This window comes from Gracilinanus agilis, chromosome 4, assembly GCF_016433145.1.
Source record: "Gracilinanus agilis isolate LMUSP501 chromosome 4, AgileGrace, whole genome shotgun sequence".
Lineage (NCBI taxonomy): Eukaryota > Metazoa > Chordata > Mammalia > Didelphimorphia > Didelphidae > Gracilinanus > Gracilinanus agilis.
In genome coordinates, this window is record NC_058133.1 from 174,937,828 (window position 1) to 174,965,139 (window position 27,312).

General features: G+C 36.2%; 1 protein-coding gene across 1 annotated transcript in view; it reads right to left on the bottom strand.

Annotated features, from left to right (window-relative positions):
* The window catches only part of INTS2 (integrator complex subunit 2), a 43,790-nt gene that overhangs the window by 4,461 nt on the left and 12,017 nt on the right, over positions 1-27,312 (bottom strand). Inside the window, exons 7-19 of the mRNA XM_044671719.1 lie at positions 25,768-25,994; positions 23,669-23,794; positions 22,313-22,384; positions 22,113-22,227; positions 21,747-21,815; positions 20,768-20,902; positions 19,268-19,444; positions 18,247-18,367; positions 13,543-13,647; positions 11,588-11,752; positions 8,985-9,186; positions 7,370-7,495; positions 4,973-5,174 (exon numbers count right to left, since the gene is read on the bottom strand). Coding sequence (XP_044527654.1) covers positions 4,973-5,174; positions 7,370-7,495; positions 8,985-9,186; positions 11,588-11,752; positions 13,543-13,647; positions 18,247-18,367; positions 19,268-19,444; positions 20,768-20,902; positions 21,747-21,815; positions 22,113-22,227; positions 22,313-22,384; positions 23,669-23,794; positions 25,768-25,994 — 1,842 coding nt within the window. The remainder of the gene's footprint in view (positions 1-4,972; positions 5,175-7,369; positions 7,496-8,984; positions 9,187-11,587; positions 11,753-13,542; positions 13,648-18,246; positions 18,368-19,267; positions 19,445-20,767; positions 20,903-21,746; positions 21,816-22,112; positions 22,228-22,312; positions 22,385-23,668; positions 23,795-25,767; positions 25,995-27,312) is intronic.

Here is a 27,312-nt window from a genome sequence, read left to right on the forward strand (position 1 = left end):
GAAGAGACATCCTGTTTTTGATACACAATTAAATACACTATCCTCTGCTGTGACCAAGTGAGACAATTATATTTTATTCTTGCTCTCCAACTAATTCGTCACAAGGTGTTAATGGCAAAGCAAGATGTTAATTCATAATGCAGGTCTGTACTTTAGGTCTTGAGTATGGAGTAGTAGAAAAAATAGCCCACCATCTCACTCTGATAATAAGCTTGTAAAGATGCAATAGTTTCTTGGGAGTTAACAGGCTTGTCTTCACAAATGAAAATTTATCATAACACCTCTAAGTCATGATTCGTTGTTGACCCTTATGCTAAAAGCATGCATTTATTCCATGTTTGACTATTCAGAAACTAAAAATTTTATATCTGGGTTGGCCTTGCCATATAATTTGCAAAATTTAAGACTTATTCTAAATATTTTTTCTTCTTTCCATTCAGAATAACATTCATAGCTCAGGTTTTCTAAGTGTACTTTGTCCAGTAAAGCTTAGAGACTTGACAAAATATTTTCAATGCATAAAATATAATGTATAAGATTACAAAGGAAGGGGGCAGCTGGGTGGCTCAGTGGATTGAGAGCCAGATGTAGAGACAGGAGGTAGCAGGTTCAAAGCTGGCTTCAGATACTTCCTAGCTGTGTGACCCTGGGCAAGTCACTTAACCCCCATTGCCTAGCCCTTACCACTCTTCTGTTGGCTCCAATATGAAAGGTAAGGGTTTAAAATTTAAAAAAAAAAAAAAAAAGATTACAAAGGAAGCCAATTATATTGAAATCATTATCAAAATATTAAACAAAAAAGTTAAAACCTCAAATTCACAGACCCTCACGTTAAGAATTCTTGCTTTAGCAAGGATTTCCATTCTGAAGTTCTAAAATCACATGACAATTTGCTACCTCATAACTCTTTATAGCATTCCTTCAAGGATATAAAAGTCATAGTCTATTGGAGGAGCAGGCAAAAATTTGTTTCACCCTAATTTGGTTTTCATATTATATAACAAAACTGAACTACCAAAGCAGATAGGTGACTCAGTGAATAGAGTGCCAGACCTAGAGAAGGAAGGTCTTGGTTTCAAATATGACTCAGACAATTCCTAGCTGTGTGACCTGGACAAGTCCCTTAACGCCAATTGCCTAACGCTGTCTACTCTTATGCCTTGGAACCAATACTTGGTGTCAATTCTAAGATGGAAGGTAAGGGTTTAAAAATAAAATGATTATGTTGCCAATTTTTAAAAAACACCATAAACTAAGGAAACTTAAGTCTGGTCCAAACATATTTATTTCAACATTCAAATGGACCTATAATTTAATCTATGTAGATACTTGCTTTACCAATGCATATGACAATCTCTCTTTATCTTAGTAGACAATCTTTGTGAATTATGTGGCCAAAATATTCATCATCTAGTGGCCAAACTTCTAGTGATAAAACTTTTCATAATTTAGCTAGGCAGTAGGCACAGAGACTTGATTCATACTCAAAGCCTTACCAAATTGGTAGTATCTGCCAGAGCATAGGCTCTACTGGTATAGCCTTTGATCACTTACCATAATAAAATACTGAAGTAAGACTTTACTGATGGGGTTAAAACATTCCTTATCTAAACTGAAGGACAAAATTTTATACTTAAAATCCCTAATTACTTTATCAATACAATATAACTCATCCATATGACTAGTGTCGGGAATAAATATAAATTTTTTTTTTAAACCCTTACCTTCCCTCTTGGAGTCAATACTGCGTATTCCAAGGCAGAAGAGTGGTAAGGGTAGGCAATGGGGGTCAAGTGACTTGCCCAGGGTCACACAGCTGGGAAGTGTCTCAGGCCAGATTTGAACCTAGGACCTCCCATCTCTAGGCCTGGCTCTCAATCCACTGAGCTACCCAGCTGCCACCTAAATTTTTATCATAGGGAATTTTGGGAAGATGGCGGCATAGAAGCAGCAAGGCTCCAGACCTCCTTAAAGCCCTTCACTACCAATCAAGGACAGAGGGCTCCAAGGGAACAGAAAACCAAATCTGACAACAGAGCAGGGCTGGGGGAAATCCTTCAGCTGAATCCAACTTAAAAGGCACTAGGGAGGAGGGGAAAAGAGCCTGAATTCTTGGAACTGTCTGGTGGGAGGGGAAAGAAAGGAGGAAGATCCCAGATCCCCTCCTCCATCTAATGTGCTGAGTCTCCAGCAGATCCTGGAATCTCTGGGTGGGTTGGGGCACTAGTCCAAGGGAGTGCTTGGCTGGCACAGGTGTGCCAAAATCAAGGCTCTGATCATGGACAACAGGTAGGTTGCTGGGGGAGAAACTCAGAGAGGGTGAACATACACTACATCTTGCCCTCCACCCCCCAACCCCTTCAATAGAGATTTTGACCTCAGGGCACTTGGAGCTTGCAGATCAACCCCACATGGCTTAATCCTATTAATACAGCAGATAAGAAGTCAGTCAAGGACAGGGAAGCTCCCAATACCCCTCCCCCACAGACTACAATGAAAGCAGCCTAATTCACTTCTTTAGCTTTTACCACCAACTGCTGGAAAATCTGACTTCAGGTCCCACTAACATAATTAATCAACAAAACAGAGAAGTCCTCCCAGGACTGAATAGCCCAAGCTCACAGATAAAAAAAAAAAATAATCAGACAACCAAGATTACAGCCAATTACAGGGGGAAAAGAAGGAAAAAATGAGTAAACAACAGAAAAAGAAAAATTAACCACAATCGACAGCTTCTATCCAGAAATTGAAGAAAGAGCAAATGGATCAGAAGAAGGACCACCAAGAAAAAACACAGAAACTTCAGTGAAATGAACACAGGCTTTGGAAGAATGTAAAATTCAATTAACTAAAGAACTCAAAATTCAATTAACTCAAGAACTCAGAAAATAATCAACAGAGGCTGAAGACAATTGGGAAAAGGAAAAACATGATCTAAAATGAGAAAATGATATCTTAAAAGCCTATCAAACTACCAAAATTTTTTTTTACTGAATTAGAAAAAACTATAACAAAGTTCATTTGGAAGAACAAAAGATCAAGACTATCAAGGTAAATAATGAAAAAAAATATGAAAGAAGGTGGCCTAGCAGTACCAGATATTAAACTGTACTATAAAGCAGCGGTCATCAAAACAATATGGTACTGGCTAAAAGACAAAAGGGTGGATCAGTGGAATAGACTTGGGGTAAGTGATGTCAGCAAGACAGTCTATGATAAACCCAAAGAGCCCAACTTTGGGGACAAAAATCCACTATTTGACAAAAACTGCTGGGAAAATTAGAAAAAAATATGGGAGAGATTAGGTTTGGATCAGTGGTTCCCAAACTTTTTTGGCGTACCGTCCCCTTTCCAGAAAAAAATATTACTTAGCACCCCCTGTCACATACTGTCACTGCCCCCTTACAAGTTATTCACCACCCCCAAATGCACCTGTGGCCATCACCGCCTTCCTGGATCGCTGCAGCACCCACTAGGGGGCGGTAGCGCCTACTTTGGGAATCACTGGTTTAGATCCAACAACTCACACCCTACACCAAGATAAATTCAGAATGGGTGAATGACTTAAATGTAAAGAAGGAAACTATAAGTAAACTAGGTGAACACAGAATAGTATACTTGTCAGATCTCTGGGAAAGGAAAGATTTTAAAACCAAGCAAGAGTTAGAAAAAATTACAAAATGTAAAATAAATAATTTTGATTATATTAAATTAAAAAGGTTTTGTACAAACAAAAACAATGCAACCAAAATCAAAAGAGAAACAACAAAGTGGGAAAAAAATCTTTATAACAAAAAACTCTGACAGAGGTCTAATTACTCAAATATGCAAGGAGCTAAATCAATTGTACAAAAAAAATCAAGCCATCTCCCAATCGATAAATGGCCAAGGGACATGAATAGGCAATTTTCAGATAAAGAAATCAAAACTATAAATAAGCACATGAGAAAGTGTTCTAAATCTCTAATAATTAGAGAAATGCAAATCAAAACAACTGTGAGGTACCACCTTACACCTAGCAGATTGGCTAAAATGACAGCAGGGGAGAGTAATGAATGTTGGAAGGGATGTGGCAAAATTGGGACATTAATGCATTGCTGGTGGAGTTGTGAACTGATCCAACCATTCTGGATGGCAATTTGGAACTATGCCCAAAGAGCACTAAAAGACTGCCTGCCCTTTGATCCTGCCATACCACTGCTGGGTTTGTACCCCAAAGATATCATAGGGAAAAAAAGACTTGTACAAAAATATTTATAGCCTTGCTCTATGTGGTGGCAAAAAACTGTAAAACAAAGTTATGCCCTTCAATTGGGGAATGGCTGAACAAATTGTGGTATGTGCTGGTGATGGAATACTATCGTGCTCAAAGGAATAACAAGCTGGAGGAATTCCATGTGAACTGGAAAGACCTCCAGGAACTGATGCAGAATAAAAGGAGCAGAGCCAGAAGAACATTGTACACAGAGACTGATACACTGGTGAAATCAAATGTAATGAACTAGCAACTCAATGACCCAGGACAATTCTGAGGGATTTATGGAAAAGAACGCTACCCACATTCAGAGGAAGTGGAAACACAGAAGAAAAACAACTGCTTGAACACATGGGTTGATGCAGACATGATTTGGGATGTAAACTCTAAATGACCACCCCAGTGCAATAATATGGAAGTAAGTCTTGATGGATGACACGTTAATACCAGTGGAAATGCACGTTGGCTTCATGGGGGGGAAGGGGGATGAGATGGGGGGTGGAGAGGAGAGTAAGAACATGAATCATGTAACCATGGAAAAGTTTTCTAAAAAATAAAAATTCAAAGTCACCAAAAAAAAAATTTGTCATAATGGGAGTAGGAAATAATAAAAGTGTACTATATGTCAATCTGTAAATAGGGCATATAATTTGGTCCATATTAGAACCAACTTTATTCAACAAGGAGGTAATTTATAATTGGGTTTTTATCAGTTACCTGAGCAGCCAGCAATGCATTTTTTAATTCTTCTCTGGTAACCTCCGGGGCATCAGCTTGTCCCACTAAGCCTAGTGTATTATTCAGGGAAGGTCTAATATCCTGCTCTGCTGTTTCCTTCAGGTGTGAACTAAGGTAGGCTTTGGAAGCAAGAAGATACCCATTCAGCATGTGCAGAGTAATATCCATCAGAGGGGGACATCTAGCATACCAAAAAAACAGAAAAACATGAAAATATGTACAGATCAGCTAGAGTATGTGCCAGATTAAACAATTTGAGAAAGCTGACTATAATAGAGTAACAATGCTTTCCCTACTAAAACTTCCTAACTCTAAAAGAAATGAAAATGTAATATATTTTTCTCATTCTCCTTGCATTTCAAAATGATGCTAACAAATAGGGACTAAAATCTATGAATGTAGCCAAAATGATACATAACAAGTTTGAGGAATAGCATTTTAAGGATATTTAAAGATGATGGTACCTCCTGCAAATGTGTCTTAAGTTCATTATTTGATCTCTTTCCTAAAAAAATAAAAATAGCCCCAAAATTGTCATAAATGATTAAAATGAAGAGAAAGAAATGATAGAGAAGTTCTTCTTCTTTAGTCCTTTGCTTCTCCTGTCTTTTCTTATTTACTTTTCTACCTACTATTCTTTAACTGAAGGCATTTCCCAAGACCCAAAATTCAATTTTCTGCTTTTCCCCCCATTAAAAAACTCCTGGACACCTGGCATTTCTGTGCTCAAAACTTAAGCATCTTTATACCCAATCCCAGAATCTCCAGAATCCTTTAACTGCCTGCTACATTTTCACATCACCTTAAACTTTTAAATCAAACTCATTATATATACTTAAGAAGTGTCTATTCTATCCTAGATTTCCCTAATTCTTTCAATGGCACCATCATTATCCTAACAAATCAAACTTTTAAGTCAAGCTCATAATGTGCCTTATCCTTCTCCTTTGTCCAGTCATATCGAATAACCAAGGCCTTCCTTTTAACATTTTCTTTCACTGTTATTTTCCTTTATATTTTCATTATTACTACTGTAAAGCAACAAGGCCCTTATCCCCACATGCCTGAAATAAGGAAGCACCTTCCCAACTTAGTCTTGTTACCTGTGATATCTCAACACCTTTTATACAAACCTACCTAAAATGTCTCCATCAAATCATTCCTGCTTTAAAAGAAAACAGAAACAAAACACTTTTAATGGTACACTATTTCCTATTCTTATGCCATGACCAAAACTCTTCAGCCTACTACTCAAAAGAACTTCACAATCCCAAATTACTTTTTTCAAACTCAGTATTCCCCAAAGTGAGCACTCCATCAATCCAGTCTTACTGTTCTATTCAATATTGCTACTAAATAAGCCTGCTTTATTCCTATTTCTTTTTACTCTTTGTGCGCTGTCTTCCCCTACCTGAAATGTGTTTCCCTTTCTAACTGCTGCCCATCCTTCAAGGTCCAATCTAACTTCTCCTCTTCCTGGAAACCTTCTTTGACTATAGCAGCACACATTGAGTCTGTCTCCTCTGAATGTCTGTTGATTGCACTTATTGTCTCTACTTTCGGTTTTTCACTTTGTTATTTAACTTTTCATGTATTTGTTTTGTATTCTCAGTGAGACCTCAAAGGTAGACTTTGTTATGCTTCTTTATATCCCTCAAAATGCTCTGCACACAGAAAGAATATAATAAAGAAGTATTTGAATGAATTCAATACATTTCATAGTTAAAATGAATAATTCTCCATGCACTATATAGATAAATGTGGAGCTAATGAAACCAACTTTGTGAAAATGCTAGGAAGAATTGTTTTAAAAGTTTACTAATTCATTTAAAGTATCTTATGAGCCACACAACAATAGAAATGGACCAATTGTACAATATGCCAGTTTTAACAAAGTCTCTTTACTGCCAGAAAACCCAGCAGAACTAGTGCTCCTTTTTTCCCTAGTCCTTATACAAAGAAAGAAACTTAAGTTATGTGAACAATAATTTATAATCACTTTTTAATTTTTGTTTTATGTTCTTATTTTCTTTTCCTCCTGTTCTTGTTTACATCACTGAATAATATGCTTGTTGCTTGTTAACAGAACTTTTCCCCCCTTTTTTACAAAGAATGGCTAAGAGATGAAAACTTGAGAGTATTTGACCTACTAAATATAACATTTTCCTAGAACTGGTTTGGCAAATTATATATACTAAATATTTACCAATGGATTACAAAGTTCATGAACAATAATACCTTCAAAAATGCTAGTCAGACTTAGTTAGCTTCTCTTCCAATAGCCTAATGATATAGAACATAACTATATGTTGTATTCTCTTAGAAGCCTCCAAAGCATAGTAGTATGGAAGAACATAAACATCGGATGCCATTTACCTGTGAACCCTCTGATCACACCTTAGCACAATGAGAGGATCAATCATCAAGTCATTCTGTGTGTACTTCTGCTGCCTAACTAACTTTACTGATGGCTGCAGTGCATTAACTGTCATTACCCATAGCCTGTTGAGAAAATAAATTAAACATTCAAAAATTATTTCAATCTATCTGAAACATCTATCCATTCAACATACCAAATAAACATTCCTATCTATGTCAAAGAAGGTATGAGAGGTTAAAATAGTACAACAGATGTGAATATACTTTGAATAGTTATATGTAAATCTAAATTAATGTTAATCAAAATAAAAGGTAGAAAAGTGAAGTCAATGTAGAATCAAAACTTGTTTATTTAAATATCTTAAAATCTATTCAATATAGGAGGCAGTTGGGTGGCTCAGTGGATTGAGAGCTAGGCCTAGAGATGGGGGAGGTCCTGGGTTCAAATATGACCTCAGACACTTCCCCGCTGTGTGACCCTGGGCAAGTCACTTAACCCCCATTGCCTAGCCCTAACCACTCTTCTGCCTTAGAACCAATACACAGTATTGATTCTAAGACGGAAGGTAAGGGTTTAAAAAAAAATCTATTCAATATAGTGAGGGATACCCATTCTATCATAATAGGTCAAACAGTAATCAAACAATTAAAATCATTGCAATTAGATTTAGGAAACTAGAAACTCACTTTTTATTTACTTTACAAAAAAAAAAAGTCAAAAACAGTTTCTGCTTCTCCTGTAATAAAGCTGACATCTTTCTTGTCTATCTTTAAAGTTTATTAATGTTCTTTAATGCTATTAACACGAAATACACTATTCATTTATAAGACAAATAAACGTTCCATAATGTGTAAATAGAATTAGCTCGATCCCATTAATAGTCAAAAATCTACTCAACCCAGGCATGCTAATGATGTCACTCTCACCTCCCTTAGTGGGGAGGGGAGACGAGTTACCCACATGTGACAATAAGTAACAAATCAAGAATAAGGGACTGCCCTTTGGGCAGTCCAAATCAATGTAGAAACTGCCATTTGTCCATTTGAATTAGAGGTGGACCACAGGAAGTGATGAAAGATACTATCTCTTTAAGTAAGTGAGTGAACTTCCTGTGGGGGCAGTTGCCGTCTCGAACTGGAAGAAGCATCTCCTGAGACCACAGACAGATTACGCTCTATATTGTCACGTGGGTAAGTTAGGCTGACTTCCTTGGCCTAGTTGGGCCGCTTCCAAACTCTGCCTATCTGGCTGTTGGGCCTTGTGGCTTACAGCTTCATTTATTAAGCTTTGTAACCTTCCTCTCTCTCCGTCCAGGCCTTTGGCCTGGACTAGCCTCTCCTTTTTCTCTTTATTCCTACTTTTACCTACCGATTGTAAATAAACTCTTCAACCTGATGCTGACTTGGGTCTGATTTAATTACGGAATCAACTTGAATTGTTGATTCCTGGCGGCCACATATTTTTAATATATATCTATAAATACCTAAATTTTCCCTCTTACAATAATCATTAATGACATTATTGAAAACCTTTCAAAGATTAGCAAAAAGCATATTGTCCCTGCTGCCAATTTAAGTGGTTTATACAAACAAAACAATAAAAAAAGGTTACCTTCTAGGCATCACAGTATTAAGAACCATCCACAGTTTATTGACTGTTTGAAGAATTCTCCGAGGAACTCCCAAATTCAACAGCTGGTTCATATTTGATGTTAAAACTTCTGCATATGGTATAAGTTCACTAGCAGAGACCAGAGTCAAGTGTTCCAGAATCTGCATCACTTGTGTGTGACTTACTTGGAGTACTGAAAATGCTACAAGAAAAATTAGTCAGAATTCAGACAAGCTAAGCCTTCCAAAGCCACTTTCAGGAATGCTATGCTTTTATGTTAGGCCTTATGCAATTAACCTGGTTCAATGTTTCCAATAACTTAAGAAAAAGATGTGGCTAAAAAGTAAAATTGTAACACATCTCATTCTGTTAGAGACATTTTATAGTTTTGGTTAAGCTTATAAATTAGGAGCTTAAGGAATATCTATATCGCCCAATAAATAAATGTTCTAAGGATAGAACTGAGCAGTTTTCGAAGCAACACAAATTGTTGCTGAAAAAATATTCAAGTGTTAATAATCAAAGAAATTCATATTAAGAGAACTCCAAAGTAAGGACTGACTTAAATGTTTTTTTCTTTCATTATATCATAACACAACAAAGATAGTTAAAAATAACAAAATGCAGTATTATGGGACAGTGTGGAGACAGACACATAATCACACATGTTAAAGCAACAAGCTGGTTCAAATCTTTCTGAAAACAATCTCCCAGTATATAGTGAGTTTCAAAACTGAACATTCTCTTTGATCCAGTGATCTCACCACAATGACTATTCCTAAAGATGTATTTAAAAGGCAAAAAAGACCCATTTGTACAAAAGTATTCACCAGTTTCTTTTTAAAACCCTCAACTTCTGTCTTAGTATCAGTTCCGAGGCAAAAGAGTGGCAAGAGCTAGGCAATTGGGGCTAAGTGACTTGGGACAGCTCACACATCTAGGAAATATCTGAGGGCAAATTTGGATCCAGGTCCTCTCAATTCCAGACCTGGCACTCTTATCTAGCTGCTCTGGCTTTCTTTGAAATAGCACAAAACTAAGTAACAGACATGTCTAATGCTAGGGGAATCACTGAATAAATTGTGGCATGTCAACATAAAGGAATATTATTTTGCATTAAGACAACTCTGGAAAAAAGAAATATACAAAGAAAGATGCAGACCAAAGGCATAATCATACAACATATGCATTAAAAATATAAAACAATAATAGAGATTTGACCTGTAATTTCATGGGTACATCCCAGGTTCAGAAACTCCTACCATGTAGAGCAGTTACCTTCTCTGCAACTTATACTGTTTAAGAAAATTGCTTAAAGTACTGAAAAGTAAAATGACTTGTCTAAGGTCACAGAGTCAATAGGTGCCAGAGGTGGGATAAGAACTCAGTTCTTTCTGACTTTGACTGGCTCTCCATTCCCAATACCACAAAACTCAAAAATGTACCAAAAAGAAATCAGAAGAGACTAGAGAGATAAAGAGATAGCACAGTGGATAAAGCATCAGGAGTCAGGAGGACTTGAGTTCAAATCTAGCCTCAAACACTTTCTAAATGAGGGTGTGACCCTGGCATTTAACCCCAATTGCCTAGCTCTTATCGCTCTTTTGCTTTAGAATCAATTCTAAGATATGGGTTAAAAAAAAAAGAATACAGAAATAAAGACATTATTATAATTTTGTTTAAATCAATATAACAACAACAATAACTAGCATGTGTAATTATTATCTCATTTGATCATTGCAACAACCCTGGCAGGTGGGTGTTATTGTGATCCCCACCCCACTTTAAAGATGAGGAAACTAAGGAGCATAGAGATTAAGTTGATTTGCCCTGGGTTGTATAGGTAGTTAAGTCTCTACCAGTTTTGACCTCAGGATTTCTGTATTCCAAACCTGGCACTCATATGCAATATTTGTCAAAAAATAAATTGTAGTTTGGAGATTTTTCCATATTATTTCAGTTTTATTCCTATCAGGATATCTTGAAGAACACTAACTAGTGCTGATTTTTTCAAAAACATTTCTTAATATGAGCAAGAACGAACAATTTGAAAACTACTGTCATTATATCCAATACAATTTGTATAGTAAATAAGCAGTAAAATTGACTACCTGCATTCTGATAGGGGCTTGCATTCAAAAAACTGGTGTAATAATTCATTAATTTAATATGTATTAAGCATCTAATATCTGCATTGCATGATGTCAATTCTATCCTGCAGATCTTGTTCTAAAAGTCTCTTTTTTCAGCATCTGTACACATACTAGAAAGCTATTCCCTCAAAAAGTTGCAGCACCCTGATCAGTGGTACAAACCATACTCTTCTAATGCAGTCATTCTAATTCATTCAGTAACAGTCCACAGGGACTCTCAACATGATCAAGAAAAAAGGATGCAATTCAATTGAAACAAAAATGGTCCTGAGAACTGTGAAATTACAGCTGCTTACTTTTAAAACTGTCTGACAAAACATTAACATGTTTATGTTTAAAACCTGTTTGTGTATTAAAAAGAAAAAAAATTAAGTTTTTAATATCATATCTCATTAAATTAGCAGAATGTAACATATTTCACATAAAATGAGTAAGAAAACTTTACTGCACCTTCTTGAAGTTGTTTAGGAGAGTGGTTTTTGGCAGTGTTGGTCAAGAGCATTCTCCGTAGCAGGGCGTCTGTCCCCGTAATTTCTTCTTCACAAATCCAATCATCCACAATGCATAAATGTGGATAGTTAGTTGCAAGAAGGCGCAATAAAGCAGAGTGTAACCCTTAAAAAATTGCAATAAGCATGTTAGAACATATGTCAAATACTCAAAAATTTTCTTTACCATTCCTCAGAGATTCTGATTTCATTAATTGGATGTTTTAACAGTCTAACACCCAACCACAACAGATGCTTACACATCAGCACTTCCTAATGATGATTCCAATTAAACTTGGCACCAGGGGCCAACTAATTCCCTCTGAAGGAGAATGACAAGAGCCTGCTTAGGGGACAATGTATAGATGGAAAGAACCTTAGTGGCAAATTATCTAATTTAACCCTTGGGTTTACAGAGAAGGAAAAGGCCCAGAGAGATTAAGTTATCCAAGATCACACAGGTAATAACTAGCAGAGCTAAGACTTGGACTCCAGTCCTCTAATCCTAAGTCAATGAATCTTCTACAATATCATGCTTCACTATGGCCTTTCCTATAAGAAAAGGTAAAAGAAAAAGAGTTGAGATCTTTTACTCTCAAAAATTTAAAATCTCTGATTCTGATATTCTGCCCTTATCATTGTTAGTATTAATGAATATTAATAATAATAGTCACGCTAATGTTCAACACCACAATCAACATTTACTAGACAATGAATTCTAAGTGGTTTAAAACTAATCATGTGATAATGATGCAATGAAAACTAAGATATATGATTTGGACAGATTTCAAAGTATGCTAGGAAATTTTACAGGTCTTCAATTCTCCTTAAATAAAAAGACTCCTGATATCTCTCAATTCCCATACATGAAATAAATAAATAAATAAAAGTTTTGTGCATACAAAATACAAAAAATAATGTTAAAAAAAAATTTTGGCACTGCTGTAACTGAAGAAATTCTGGTCTAATTTTTTAAAATTATATAGTTAACAGTAGAATTAGTTTACACATTTCTTGTCTTGACAAGAAATTTATCCCATCCTAAAGCTCTTTGCTCAGAAATTTGTTGTGTCTTCTGAATGGAAATGCAACTCAGACAAAATTACCAGTAGAGAAATAATATAGTCTATCACACAAGGTTATACAACTTAAGTTAAGAGATTATCTTAAGGCCATTTCAAGGGATATCACAGACTTGGAGATAGACTCATAGCATTTTAGAGATGGAAGTTATCTCACAGATATAGTCCAACCCCATCATTTGACATTTGAAGAAACTAAATTATAGACCAGTGATTCCCAAAGTGGGCGCTACCACCCCCTGGCAGGTGCTGCAGTGATCCAGGGGACCAGTGATGGCCACACTTTTTTTGTATTACATTCTATTTTAAGTTCAATAAATAGTTTCATAATTTCCAGGGGGAGCCAAGTAATATTTTTTCTGGAAAGGGGGCGGTAGGCCAAAAAAGTTTGGGAACCACTGCTATAGGCTAAGAAATTTAAGTGACCTACCCTCAACAAGCTAGAGGCAAAACAAATTTCCAGAGCCTAAATGTTTTCCTCACTTTGAGACTAGTACTCTTTCTACTATGTGACACTGCCTTCTCCACAGCCCTCTGACCTTTTTTCCTTATTTGTCAATTATGTATGATAACGTCTGCTTCTAACCTGACTGAGACAGCTTTATGGATGAATAAAAATGCAGTAATAATGCAAAAGGTTATTATTACTTCTAAACTACATATGTTCTAACCACACAAAAAAGTCACTACTCCAAAAAAAGTTAATTTTTTCTACTAAACAAAAAAATAGCATATCAAAGGCTACCAAATATAAACTAGCATCTCTCTAGAAATAGATTATTCAAAGGCATAAACAAAAAATTGCATAACAGACTTATAAAAACAATTAATGTACCTCCCAGTTCCTGTTGTAGCCCTTGAGCCTGTCGTATGAGGAATTTGATTGGAATCTGATCCATCAAAGAGGAAGAGTAAGATTTTGGCTTTCTTTGCATGGCAGCTAGGTAAGAGAAAGGTAAAAAATATCAACAATAAATATATTTAAATAAATCTGAAGTCTAAAGTTTCAACCCAAATATGAATGAAAATTCAAGGATGCCTACCTATTTTTAATTCCTTTCACTTTCAAGTATATAGCTCATAAAAACTATAGAATCATCAGTATGACAGTTTAAAAATTTATGGTCACAGTTAATTAAAATACAAATTAAAGGAGGGTAAATTAGATTCATAAGACTAGTGTAATATCAGCAAAAAGTTCTAAATATGGTCCACTTTATCACTTCAAGTGTTCAAAATCTAGCTTTTAAGGATGCACATAATCATACTCCTCCAAAAATCCTCCCATTCTAGACCCCAGCCTCAAAAACATTTTAAACACTTAAAACCAGGCTTTCACATTTTTTTCATCCTATAACATGATCAGATAAGAAATATTTATAGCACACCTCTGCTGAGTATGAGGCAAAACTTAAGAGTACTTCAATGAAACATCTATAATATCCTATTCTATTTTGTTATTACTCTAAGTTTTAATTCTCTAACACAAAACTCCTTTCCTGTGACTTAATTTAGCCTTTAGTTCTATAGATATGAAACTTCAGCCTGTTAGATGCTAAAAAGTTTAAGATAGAAGGGCTATTTCCTTAAAACAGCTTCTTGAAGGAAAAAGATAGTAAAGTAAAAAGGGAAACCTCAAGTTGACCGGGAAATTTAAAGACAAGAGGGCTTTATACCTCCCCAAAAGCAACATAATGTGATTATGTCCTCCTCCTTGACAGAGAAGGGTTTAACAAACATTTGAAATTATAGACTTAGAGCTGAAAGTGACCTCAGAAGTCAACTAATCCAACCTCCTTATTTTACAGATCATAGGATATGTATTTAGAGTTCAACGGTACCCAAGAAGCCATCCAAGCAAGTCTGAATGTGAGCTCCATTTGCTATAAGACAACTTTCCAACAGCCACCTCTCTTAAAATTACCTCATATCGAGTGAGAGTATTCTATATATGAAGAGACAGGATGAACTAGTCACTAGAGCTGGCATTAAGGCCAGTAAGACCTTGGTTCAAGACCACCTCTGACACATTACAGCAGTGTGACCCTGGGCAAGTCACTTCATTTTTCAGAGCAATTCTCTTAACATTCAAAGTTGCAGAAAGAATGTTGGTCTGCTGAGTAGAGAGAACTTCCTCACCAGGAACCCCCTACACCAATTATAAGTCTGGTCTCTATCCCTATCCTAGTCTGTATATATCTTTATATGTATAAACATCACCTCTCCCATTAGAAGGGTAAGCTCTGGGGGCAGTGGATTGAAGTGGCTCAGTGGATTGAGAGCCAGGCCTAGAGACAGGAGGTCCTGGGTTCAAATCCGGCCTCAGACTCTTCCTAGCTGTGTGACTCTGGGCAAGTCACTTGACCCCCATTGCCTAGGCCTTAGCGCTCTTCTGCCTTAGAACCAATACACAGTAATGATTCTAAGACAAAAGGTAAGGGTTTAAAAAATAAAGAAAAAGTTTAAAAGAAAAAAAAAAGGGTAAGCTCTCCAAAGGTAAGGATTTTTTTTCAACTTTGTATCCCCAACACACAGCGCCGTACCTGGCATATAATAACCTCTTAAAATACTTGTTGAGTAATATAGTTCCCTTTACAAATGAAAAAACCAAGGCTAAGTGACTTGTCCAGAGAGAAGCTAGACAACAAGACTTGTCCAAAGTCATATGAGTAGCAAGAAGCAAAAAACTAGGATTTGAACCTAACTCCTCTTACTTTAAGATGAAGAGAACTGATTTTTTTTCAATAAGTTCATGTATGGCAGAGTAGGAACACAGAAATCAAGCTCTGAGATCAAGGTGTATATGCTTATGGGTAAGTCTGCTTAATGATTCCTAGTACAACTAAGATATAAAAATAACTATATAGATCAGGTAGATTCTTTTTTCAAACTTTGAAGTTATCTTTAACAGTGTTTTACTTATTTTAGTTCTGGGATGTTTAAGCAACAGGATATTTGAAAGTTTGCAAAATAGTGGTTTAATATTCATTCCAAGACAATAGTGAATGCATATTATTACAAACATATTACCATAGGGGTAGTTAACCAAGATGCTGAAACTGTAACAGTGTGACAGGAATTACCAACAACAAACAGGTAATCTTCTCAAATAACTACCCTAGCCTAATCCATGTACTCAACAGTGCAGCCAAACTAGATGACTCTGTCCTCAAAACATTTTGCACTCTCCCACTTCCACACTTTTGCTCATGTTCTTCTCTGTGCCTAAAATGTCTCTCCTCTCCCTATTCCCCTTTTGAATTCTTATCCAGTTTCTGGAGTGTGACTTCAAAGCCTCCTCTAAGATCTTCCTTGATCTTTGCTGTTATCAACAACCTTCCGCACTGTCCTAGAGCACTTTGTTTTCTACCTCTCTAATACATTTATCACATATTAGTGTCTATATGCCATAACAGTTATCTGTGTACATAGCTTTTTCAACTTATTAGGCTATAAATCTGATGAAAACAGAGACTGTAAGTTGACTAAACTCTTGTCTTCCACAGGGCATTTTGCACACTGGACATTTAATGTTTGTGGAATTAAACTACCCTTTTCTAAAGAGAAGAGTCAGAAAAATCCTTAGTCATGAAGTAATTCTCTTCTAGACCATTCTCATTAGTGGCAGCTGGTGACACAGTAGATAGAATGCTGGGCCTGGAGTCATTTTCCTTAGTTCAAATCTGGCCTCAGATATGAGCTGTGTGACCCTGGACAATTTTTGCCTTACTTTCCTCATCTGTAAAATGAGCTAAAGAAGGAAATGGCAAACCACTCCAGTATCTTTGCCAAGAAAACTTCAAACGGGGTTATGAAGAGTCAGACACAACTGAAAATGACTTGACAACAATAGCAACCATTCTGATTACCAAATTTTCAGATAGAAAAGTTAGAATGCACTCAAATTCTCCAGGGAATTCCTGAATGTTATAGAGAACTTCTGTAGCATGTCAGGCTTCCCCAAGAAGTATGCATAAACATGACAGAAATAACCATTTTCTGACTTAGAATAAACAGATTAACTCCATCTAAAATAACTAGAGCTAGTCAACAAGATGAAATGTTAATTTTCCCAAATGGATTTTGTCTCTAATGCCATGCTCAATTACATAAAATTGAAGCACAGAATCTTTAAGAATGATAGGACTAAGGATTCAGTTTATAGCTCATCTTTAAGACAATGCATATGCAAAACACTGTGCCCTCAACTTCATGTCAATGCAGAAGAAAAAGTCATCAATAAGATAAAATAATTCTAAGGGACAGCTAGATGGCTCAGTGGATTGAGAGTCAGGCCTAGAGATGGGAGGTTCTAGGTTCAAATCTGGCCTTAGATACTTCCTAGCTGTGTGACCCTGGGCAAGTTACTTAACCCTCATGGCCTAGTCCTTACTGCTCTTCTGCCTTGAAACCAATACACAGTATTCTAAGACAGAAGGTAAGGGTTTAAAATAAAAAGATAAAATAAATCCCTACCTTTAATCAGTCGCTATCTAGAGCAATGCATTCAAGCCAATCACCTTAAGTACAAGGTATCAAATTTATTAACAGCACAAACTAGAAGCATTAGTCAATTACAGATACAAAAAACAGCTGAAGTCTAGCTTTTCCAATTTAAGAAACTGATTTTATTCAACAAGCATTTATTAAGTACCTACTATGTGTCAAAGCCTAAGGATAAAAAGAAAAAAATTAAGTAATCAATTCCTGTCTTATATTCTAGGTGCGAATAGGGGAGTAGGGAGTGGGTGAGGAAAACAAGCACATAAATAATATCCAGAGTAATTTGGAGAAGGGTGGCAGAGAATGCTAAAAATTAATGGGATCAATTAAGACTTAGAGATTTCTCAGATGTATCTCTGTCTAAACAAATCTCTCTCTAAAAGAGTCTACTCTAAGGTTCTGTCCAACCTCTGTTTTCCCTCACCCCGTCCAAGGTGTTTCCCTTTAGCATCAAGACTTCTGTGCCTCTCATCCACCTTCCCTAGCTCAGAGATCAATAGTGGCCCCTGGTTCATATGAAACTCCTTCCATTAACTCAAACTTTTTCATTAACTTAATCTTTTTGCTCTTTAGCTACCTTTTGCTGCCCACTCAGAGCCTGTATTTGCTTATGTGCTAAGTGTCAGCTGTACCAGCTAGAGTTCTTCTTTCTCTCCTACCAGATACCTGATGTTTACCCTATTAAAATCCGACCCTAAATAATCACAATCATGAACAGAAACAGAAGTTTCAAATGACGGTTTAGGGTATGAGGTTCATAGTACCCACTTACTTCAAAGCAATGACAAAAAAAAGTATCTCCTGCCCACCCCAGAGAGACTACATGAAGATATAACTAATATAATCTTTTTTAAAGCTTTCAATATTTAAATTTGCAAATAGGGCTGCTGGTCAAATCCTGCCTAACTTTTCCTTTCAGTTTATGTGAGTCTATTCTACCATCTACTCACCCAAAGAAATGGCAGGAGACAACACTTTAAAAAAAAAATAAAACATCCCTAATTTCTCTGTAGGATTCAGGCACACGACCACCTACCAAGAGTCTTAGTGTTGGCAAGAAGGGCTTCTTCATAGGACAGTATGTAGTACAGCACCAGGAGCTGGGCCGTGATGCTGTGACACTGTGCGTTGTGCTGTGTAATTCGAGTGCTATCAGCCTGTAGGAAAAATCAGGCCTTCATTAAAAAATACTTCTTAGTAAAACTTCACTTCACAATAGAACTATTTGATTTTATAAGACAGGTCTAATTTATGATGAAAAAATGGTCATTTGACTCTTTTAGTGTTGGAATCAAAATAGAGCATTCAATTTGCCACTAAAAACAAACAAAGCAAAGGAGAAATCTAAACAACATGATTTTACAACTCAAAATTCTCATTTTTAGATCATACTTTAAGTAGCATAAATACTGAGAAGCAGCAAAATCCACTACTTCTTCAGTGCTAAGTAGATAGATGGACAGTTCATTTTTTGCAATAGCAACCTTTCACACAGATTAAGAAAATGTTTTGGAAAGGCAGTAATAGAAATGTTGTTTAATAATCTCCAAGCAGGTGTGCTCAGAAATTACCACAGGGAAAACAACCCGGGACAATTATGTATTAAACAGTGCTGGTGAACAATACTATTTTGTCCAAGAAGAAAAAAATCACCTCTCTTCAATCCTCCATAAGTGAGTCCAGGTGCATTATGGATGCTCAAGGACTTGGCCAGAGTCCCTGAATATGCTGCAGTTTCCTTTCTCCAACCCCAAGTTTACAAGGAAATCTTTAGACCTGAGCAAAAGGCTTCATGTTTATAAGTGGGTTTCCTCTACTAAGTAAGAAAAAATAGATTTCCTCATGAAGTTTCCATCTGCCAAACTACTTTTGAAATACCATTTATTCTAGCCTTAGAAATGTCTGAAAAAACTGACCCCTGGTTTCCTAATTCTGGACTCTATAAAAACCATCTAAGATCATCTACCATTAGTCCAAAATAAAAACCTAAGGGAGTTAACCAGAAATTGAACCAAAAGAGAAAAGCCTATACTGTAGGCATTTTTAAAAAGCCTTACCCCAATGAGTCCTTTAAAAACACTGAGTATCTCTTGTTCTGTGATTGGTTGGTTTGTGGCTTCTGGATTTGATTTAGACGCAGGAGTAAGTACAGAATTTATGTATACGTCAATAAGAGGAAGTAACTGAGGATGGAGTGGAATGGAAGTTTCACACAGCTGTCTATAAATCCAATCCTGAAGAAACAGGTTAGAAGCAGAATTAATTACAGCAGCAAGAAAATTCAAGAGGAAATTTCAATACTCCATACATATTTGTGGATGATGGTGATAAATCTAAGTTTAATTTGGAGCAATTTCAAAATATAACTAGTTTAAATATAAAATAAAAAAACCTGGCCTTGAATTATTTCTACAATTGACCCTGAATGACAGAGAATAGGTACAAAAATGAAAATCATGGGATTTCATATGTTGGAAGTTTAAGGCTTTATTGAGTGTCAACTCAGAGCAATATGTAGGAGAAAGGTTCTTGACATTAAGTGCACAGATTAACTAAGACAATTATTTTGGAAGGCACTTCTAAAAATCTCATTTATTTAGTCTAAAATATGCATTGAGTACTTTATAAGAACTTAGTAAATTACTACTATTTTCCTTAAGGGGATATAAAAAAATTGAAAGACATAATCCTTTCAAAATTCAGGTAAAACATGGAACCACATTATTGTACATGCCTTCAAACCAAAAACACAACTTAAATTTAAAATCATATCTGATAGTCTGGGAAGAAGCAACAGCTTCATGAGAAGATACTATGTATGTTTTCCAACAGCAATTTCTAAGTAGAAGGTAATCTTAAGAAACAGGACTGGAAATCCTAGCTCCTCTGAATCTCAGGCTGGGACAATGCTAGGCCAGTCACTTCAAACCTCTTGAGTTTCAGTGTCCTTAGCTATTAACTAAGAGGTTGAACTAGATGACCCATCCAGTCCCACAGATTGCCAAGTCTATAATCTCTACACAGATACAGAAAATTGGTAAGGATGGCATGTCACACATACATGCACACAATTACTGGCAAATAAAATGCCGTTCACTACTAGAAATGGGGCTCTGGAAAAAAAAATCCTGGTTTTCAGTGTTCGATTTGAAAAACTCTCCCAAATTTGTCATTTTGATCAATTTTTTCCTTATTTTTAAACACTATTTCAGAAATCTGCTTTGGATAGAAATGGCCAATTGTGACAAAAAGTGATCAATTCAAAATATGGATATAACATCTTAGATAAAGAAAACAGCTTATATTACTAACTCTAGCACTAGTGTAAAATTTACATGATAATTTTGACAATTATTTAAAAGTATGAACTATACAGTGGCTCTCAATCTGTGGGAATAATTAAACAATGCACTTATTAGTTCAATATTACACATTCAAACAACCAAAAATAATTGTATGAGCGTTTAGATTACAAAGCTGCCCTCACACACACACACAAAAGTAATGGAAGATGTTTAACTGCAATGTAATGATTTGAAACAGAAGGAGAATTATACTTTTATTGACACTTTATGCTTGGTAAACGATCTACTTCTGAGTAGCTGATAGATACAGTGGATAGGCAAAAACCCAGCGATGTTGGCACTGAGGCTGCTGGTTACAGGAACTCGAACAGCATGAGCTGTGACAACCTAAAGGTTAAAAAAAAAATACTTTTAGCATAAGTTCCACTAAAATATGTATATGTATAAAGAACAGATTGTCCTGATTAGTCACATATACCTATTTCCAACATTTAAAGATAACTGAAGAAAATAAAGAATTAAACTTTAACAATCCAATGAAGTCTACCATCATTAAAACCCTAAGATTTAGAATTGATGTTAAAAATGCATCCATTTGGGGCAGATAAGTGGCCCCAGGCTACAATCAAGAGGACCTGGATTCAATCTGGCCTCAAACACTTCCCAAATATGTGACCCTACACAAGTCACTTATCCTCGTTTGCCTAGCCCTTGTCTTTCTGTATTACAGTTGTTACTAAGACAGAAAGTAAGAATTTTGTTTTTAAGCATCCATTGGTCGACTGTCTAGAGCCAAGAGTCAAACAAGAACCTGTAACATTCTCAATGTCTAATCTTACACATGGATAGTACTTTAAATTAAAAGATGTAGAGCTCTGAAAAAGCCTCAGAAGGGTTTTTTTCTGGTAAATGAAAGTTTTTACCATCTTTTATGAAGTCCCCTAACTAGGAAAACAATTATTAACATTCACTAGACATTTAAGTACACCCTAATAAAAATAAGAAGAAGGGTTCCAACTTAAAAAACATAATGAGTAACATGTAGTTGGTTCTAAGTGTATTGATCTCTACAAGAGTTCCAACAAGGAAATAAACCAATGAGAGACTTTCAAAAAGAATATGGATCTTGGTGTCAAATAGTTTTGACTATTAAAGAGATATTCAACAGGTTAACAACTATAAGGTACTTCGAAGCTAAGTTATATAAGTAGCTATGGTTAAAAGAAAATACCTGCTCAGTAAAAATTTCCTGAGTGAAGATGGTCTTCATCCTACTCAGAGAGCTTGGTTTAATCACAATCTGAAATAATGGCATAAATAGTTACTAAATACCACAGTATGAAAATAAATGACATGCATAGTACAAAATAAGAAAAAGGTCTATATGGTGATCTAAATTAGCTCTAGGTAACACTTGCTTTGAGAAGTCTGCCTTACTGGTTTTTCAAACATATAATAAAAATTATCCGTTTCAAATATTTCTAATATTTAAAAAATTAAATTAAAGTTAGCAAAGGAACCAAATCAATTTATGTTAAAATTCTCGAAAAATGACTTGAATAGAAACTAATTCTCCCTTAGGAAGGAGAGAAATTACCTTCATCCCCAATGTTGAGCAGACCAAATCTATGATAGCACTCAGTTGGTTGCTATGGAAATACATAGCCACTAGTAACAGCATCTCCCCAAAGGAGGCAGACACTCCAGAAGTGCTGTTGTAACAGAAAGAAAATAATACATGTTAAAAGGAGATAAAAATTCTCTCACCTAAAGGAAAAAAATATTAAGCAGTCTTACCTTTCAAAATAAGCTTCTTCTTTTATCATCCAGCTTAGCCACATCACCATTAGTTGCTCCTGTTCAGGTGTACTGAATAAAACATGTTGGAATATTAAGAGTTTAATTCAGATAAAGAATAATCATTCTAAAGTAAGCACCATGAAAAAATGCATGCTTGAATAAAATTATTTTTTTCTTTGTTTAAAACATTAACAAGAAAATTAAGAAGGCACTAAAGTTAGGTCTTTTCAACAAAACTAGCAAGTGACCAAGGAGGCCAAGAAAGGAGAATAAGTTACACTGCCTAGCCACTGCCTTTCTACAAGGATCTGATCAAATCAGACTCCCTTGGATTCAAGCTCTTTTTCAGTACAACAGGGATTTGAACTGACCACACAATACTATTGGAACTGAAGAGGCAAGAAGGCCATATTAATGTCTCAACCATCTGACATCAAAAGAATTTTCTACCAGATTAACAGTTATATCCCAAGTAGCTGATGACTGAGTGCCAATTCAATGGCAAAATTCATTCCATCAGCATCTGCAAATTCCTAGGCAAACATTATTTCATACTTATTAGGGGTACAATAAAAAATTAATTTTAAAAGCTCAGGACCACAAAGCCACAGATCTAAAGCTGGGAAGAGATCTGAGAGGCTAACTAAACCAGCCTCTTCCCTCCTTTTGCAGAGGAGGAAACCCCCCCCAAAAAAATCATCATCAGACTCCACACAGGAGATGCCCAAATTTCCAAAGAAAAATAAAGAATTTTATCTGTGGTTTTTTTTAAAACGGAAATGTCTAGCCCCTGGACTTAGTTTCCATCATATTTTATATCCATAACTGCAGGCTTTAAAAATCTACACAAATTCAGCCTACCAGAGTCAACCAAATTAGTCTATGCCCCAAACAATTCCAAAAACAAAAGAAATAAGGGCTGATAAGGTAGACTACACAGAGCAAAGAGATACAGGCTAGAGAATGGTATTTTATTACCAATACTGTTTTGGATATTTTAAATTGTCAGAATTTCATTATGTTAATTATCTGGAATTTAAGGCCCTGAAACATGAAAATCTAACCTACAAAGATAGTTTTCGATTGTTTCTTTCCACCTTACAGCAGGGATGACAAGATGAGCTGAAAAATATGTTTTTCCTACCTTACTGATTAGGAAAGAGAAATGGTGGCAAACAATAGGACTATTAATGGACCCTAAATGACACCTTTAAAAAAAGTCTACACGTAACACTTTTGATCCAAACTTGAATCTGTTGGGAATCTTTAATCTCTTTCTATTTGTGCATTTTAACACATGAAAGCTCCTTCAAAAAAGGCTAATAAAGACAAAACAATGTTTCATAAAGATACCTGACAAGCGTGGAAAAGGCGAGTAGCATACAAAAGGAAAGAGAAACAAAGCGAACCCCAGCTGGTGTTGCAGGAGGACGACTTGTCATTAGCTGCAATAGCTGCTCAGCTTCTTCATCAGTTGGCCTAAAAGAAATCATCAATTTTTTGAAGTCAAAGATATTCCATATGGTATGACTTTTAATTTTTTTAATCTTTAAATAATCTTTTAAGTCTAAAATATATTCTTTCTGAACCAGATCAAAGTCAACAATTAATAACAAGATTCAGAAAAGGATAATGATTAAAAACTACTCTGTGTGTCTTGCAAACACATAAACAATAATTTATAATCAGCTAGCTCAAGATCTAGAGCTGTAAGTCATCTAAGAGGTCAACTAGTTTGCTTGTCCCACTGAGAAAGAGAACATCTGAAAAAGAAAGCTATTCAGAAGAAAGAGAAAATAAATTCTATTTATACTTAACATAGTTTCTCATCCATTATAGTTTTGCCCAAGTGACTCTAACAGCATTAAGATAGTCTAACAAAGCAATTAAAAGAAGATAAACTACTCCAGTTCTACCTATATCTACAGTATGGATTTTATAGGAAGATAAAAATAAATGAATAAATCCCCTACCACACATGTTCACTTAAAAAGGGAGGATTCACAAAACAACTCTGAGATACCACCTCACAACTAGCAGATTGGCTAAAATGACAGCAAGGGAGAGTAATGAATGTTGGAGGGGATGTGGCAAAATTGGGACATTAATGCATTGCTGGTGGAGTTGTGAACTGATCCAGCCATTCTGGATGTCAATTTGGAACTATGCTCAAAGGGCTTTAAAAGACTAGCTACCTTTTGATCCAGCCATAGCACTGCTTGGATTATACCCCAAAGACATAAGGAAAAAAAGACTTGTACAAAAATATTTATAGCTGCGCTCTTTGTGGTGGCAAAAAATTGGAAAATGAGAGAATGTCCTTCGATTGGGGAATGGCTGAACAAATTGTGGTATCTGTTGGTGATGGAATACTATTGTGCTCAAAGGAATAATGAACTGGAGGAATTCCATGTGAAAACTGGAAAGACCTCCAGGAATGGATGCAGAGTGAAAGGAGTAGAACCAGCAGAACATTGTACACAGAGACGGATACACTGTGGCATGATCGAACATAAGGGGCTTCTCTACTAGCAGCAATGCAAGAATCCAGAGCAAGGCTGAGGGACTTGTGAGAAAGAAAACTAGCCACATTCAGAGGAAGAACAGTGGGAGGAGAAACAGAAGAAAAACAACTGCTTGAACACATGGGCTGATGGGGATATTATTGGGGATGTAGACACTAAATGATAACTCTAGTCTCTAGACCAACTATCAATAATATGGAAGTAGGTCTTAATCAATGATATATGTAAAACCCCCTGGAAATGTGCATTAGCTAAGGCGGGGGGGGAGGGGGGGAAAGGTTTGGGGGAGAGGGAAAGAACATGAAACATGTAAAATAACAATGCCTTACATTTATATACCACTTTATAGTTTTACAAAGCCCATTCCCATACATTCTTTTTCCAGGTTTTGGTCTATTATTCCTTTTTATGAATGCAACATTTTATTCCAGCTAGCTTCTTTTATAGGAAGCTTCATTTCATACATGTTTGCCTTAGCATTTATTATTCCCAGTGCATAGGATGCCCTCTTTCCATACCTTTGCCTGAGGAAATCCCTAGCCACACTTCTTTCAAGGCTTAGCTCAAAGGCCACCTCCTTACTTGAGGTCTTTCTTGATCTCCCTGAGCGGTTGGCCCCTCTGAATCAGAAATTACTTTGTACACATTTTGTACTTATTTATGTATATGCTGTCTCTCAGCTCTTACTTAGAATATAAGTTCCCTAAAGGCAAGAAATGTTTGATTGTTGTGCCTGGCACACAACAAGGATTTAATAAAGATGTCACAGTGAACTGAAATTATCTAAGCATAGTCTAATATGAAACTTGGAAGTTCTCTGAATAAGATATTTTATTCACTTCCTTATAAGCAAAAAATGAGAACATAACACTTTTATAGAGTATCAAAATAAATAATAATATCAATAAATATAAAAATAATAAGTACTTGAGTCCAGCGATCCCCATCAAAGCACAATAGAGACGTAACAGTGCACTGGCTTTCACAACATGCTCTTCTTTCAGTCCTGAATACACAGACACATTAGGCTCCATCTCCACATCAGCTTCTTCCACGATGCGTGTACTTCTTACTGTAGGAAGGATGCCCATCAACTCCAAAAGAAGCTGCCTTCTCATTTGCCAAAGCACAGAACTGCTAGTCTCCCTTTTTTTCTGCAAGATATATGAGCCACAGAAGGGAAGCATTAAGCACATATTGAATCAAAAGGAAGTTGTGTTAGTTAAAATCACCTGGGGTTCTATTTGGAAGGATTGAACCTCAATATAGTGTTTGACAAACTTCTGTGGACCTGTGGGGGTCCTTAAAACTACATTTCCCGTGGTCCAATGGGTTTCCTGTTTTGGATGACATATTGAAGGTGAGGGACTGTTTTAAAAGAGGGGGAAGTGACTTGGAACTTCCTCTTTAGCTACCTGCCTCTTTATAGCTACCTGAGCTGGAGGAGAGAGGAAAGGTAAATGGCGGAGATGAGGTTGGAATAGGTTTCTTACAGGCGCATGATCAATTTATCTCTATCAGCATGACTTTTTTTTTTTTAAACCCTTAACTTCTGTGTATTGACTTATAGGTGGAAGAGTGGTAAGGGTAGGCAATGGGGGTCAAGTGACTTGCCCAGGATCACACAGCTGGGAAGTGTCTGAGCCAGATTTGAACCTAGGACCTCCCGTCTCTAGGCCTGGCTCTCAATCCACTGAGCTACCCAGCTGCCCCTAGCATGACTTTTATTAAAATACTATTCTCCCTTTTGATCTCGGCCCTCATCATTTTTAATAATAACAAAGTTTAAACAGAGAATTGCACTTAACATCTAAAATTGACTCCAGTATACTTTTCCTTAAAAAAATGCATTGAGGGGCAGCTGAATAGCTCAGTGGATTGAGAACCAGGCCTAGAGACAGGAGACCCTAGTTTCAAATCTTGTCTCAAGACACTTCCTAGCTATATGACCCTGGGCAAGTCACTTAACCCCCATTGCCTGACCCTTACCACTCTTCTGCCTTGGAACCAATACACAATAGTGATTTTAAGATGGAAGGTAAAGGTTTAAAATAAAAGGTATGGGTATTTTTTGTGGTGCAAAGAACTAGAAGTAAAATGGGGGTCCCCTGGTTGGGGAATAGCTGGGCAAATTATGGTATAAAATACAAATTAATCTTCAGGGAAGCAAAATCTCAAACCATATACCACAATAAGCTCCAAATAGATACATACCCTTGAAAGGATATATTGATGTGGCAAAATCGGGACACTAATACAATATTGGTGGAGTTGTGAATTGGTCCAACCCTTCTGGAAGGCAATATGGAATTATGCCCAAAGGGCTCTAAAAGACTGCCTGCCCTCTGACCCAGCCATACCACTGCTGGGTTTGTACCCCAAAGAGATAATAGGGAAAAATTCTCGAGATCTATCTATCATCTCAAGATAACCTGATAAAGACAGCTTAGTTGATAAGGAAGTAACGGGACA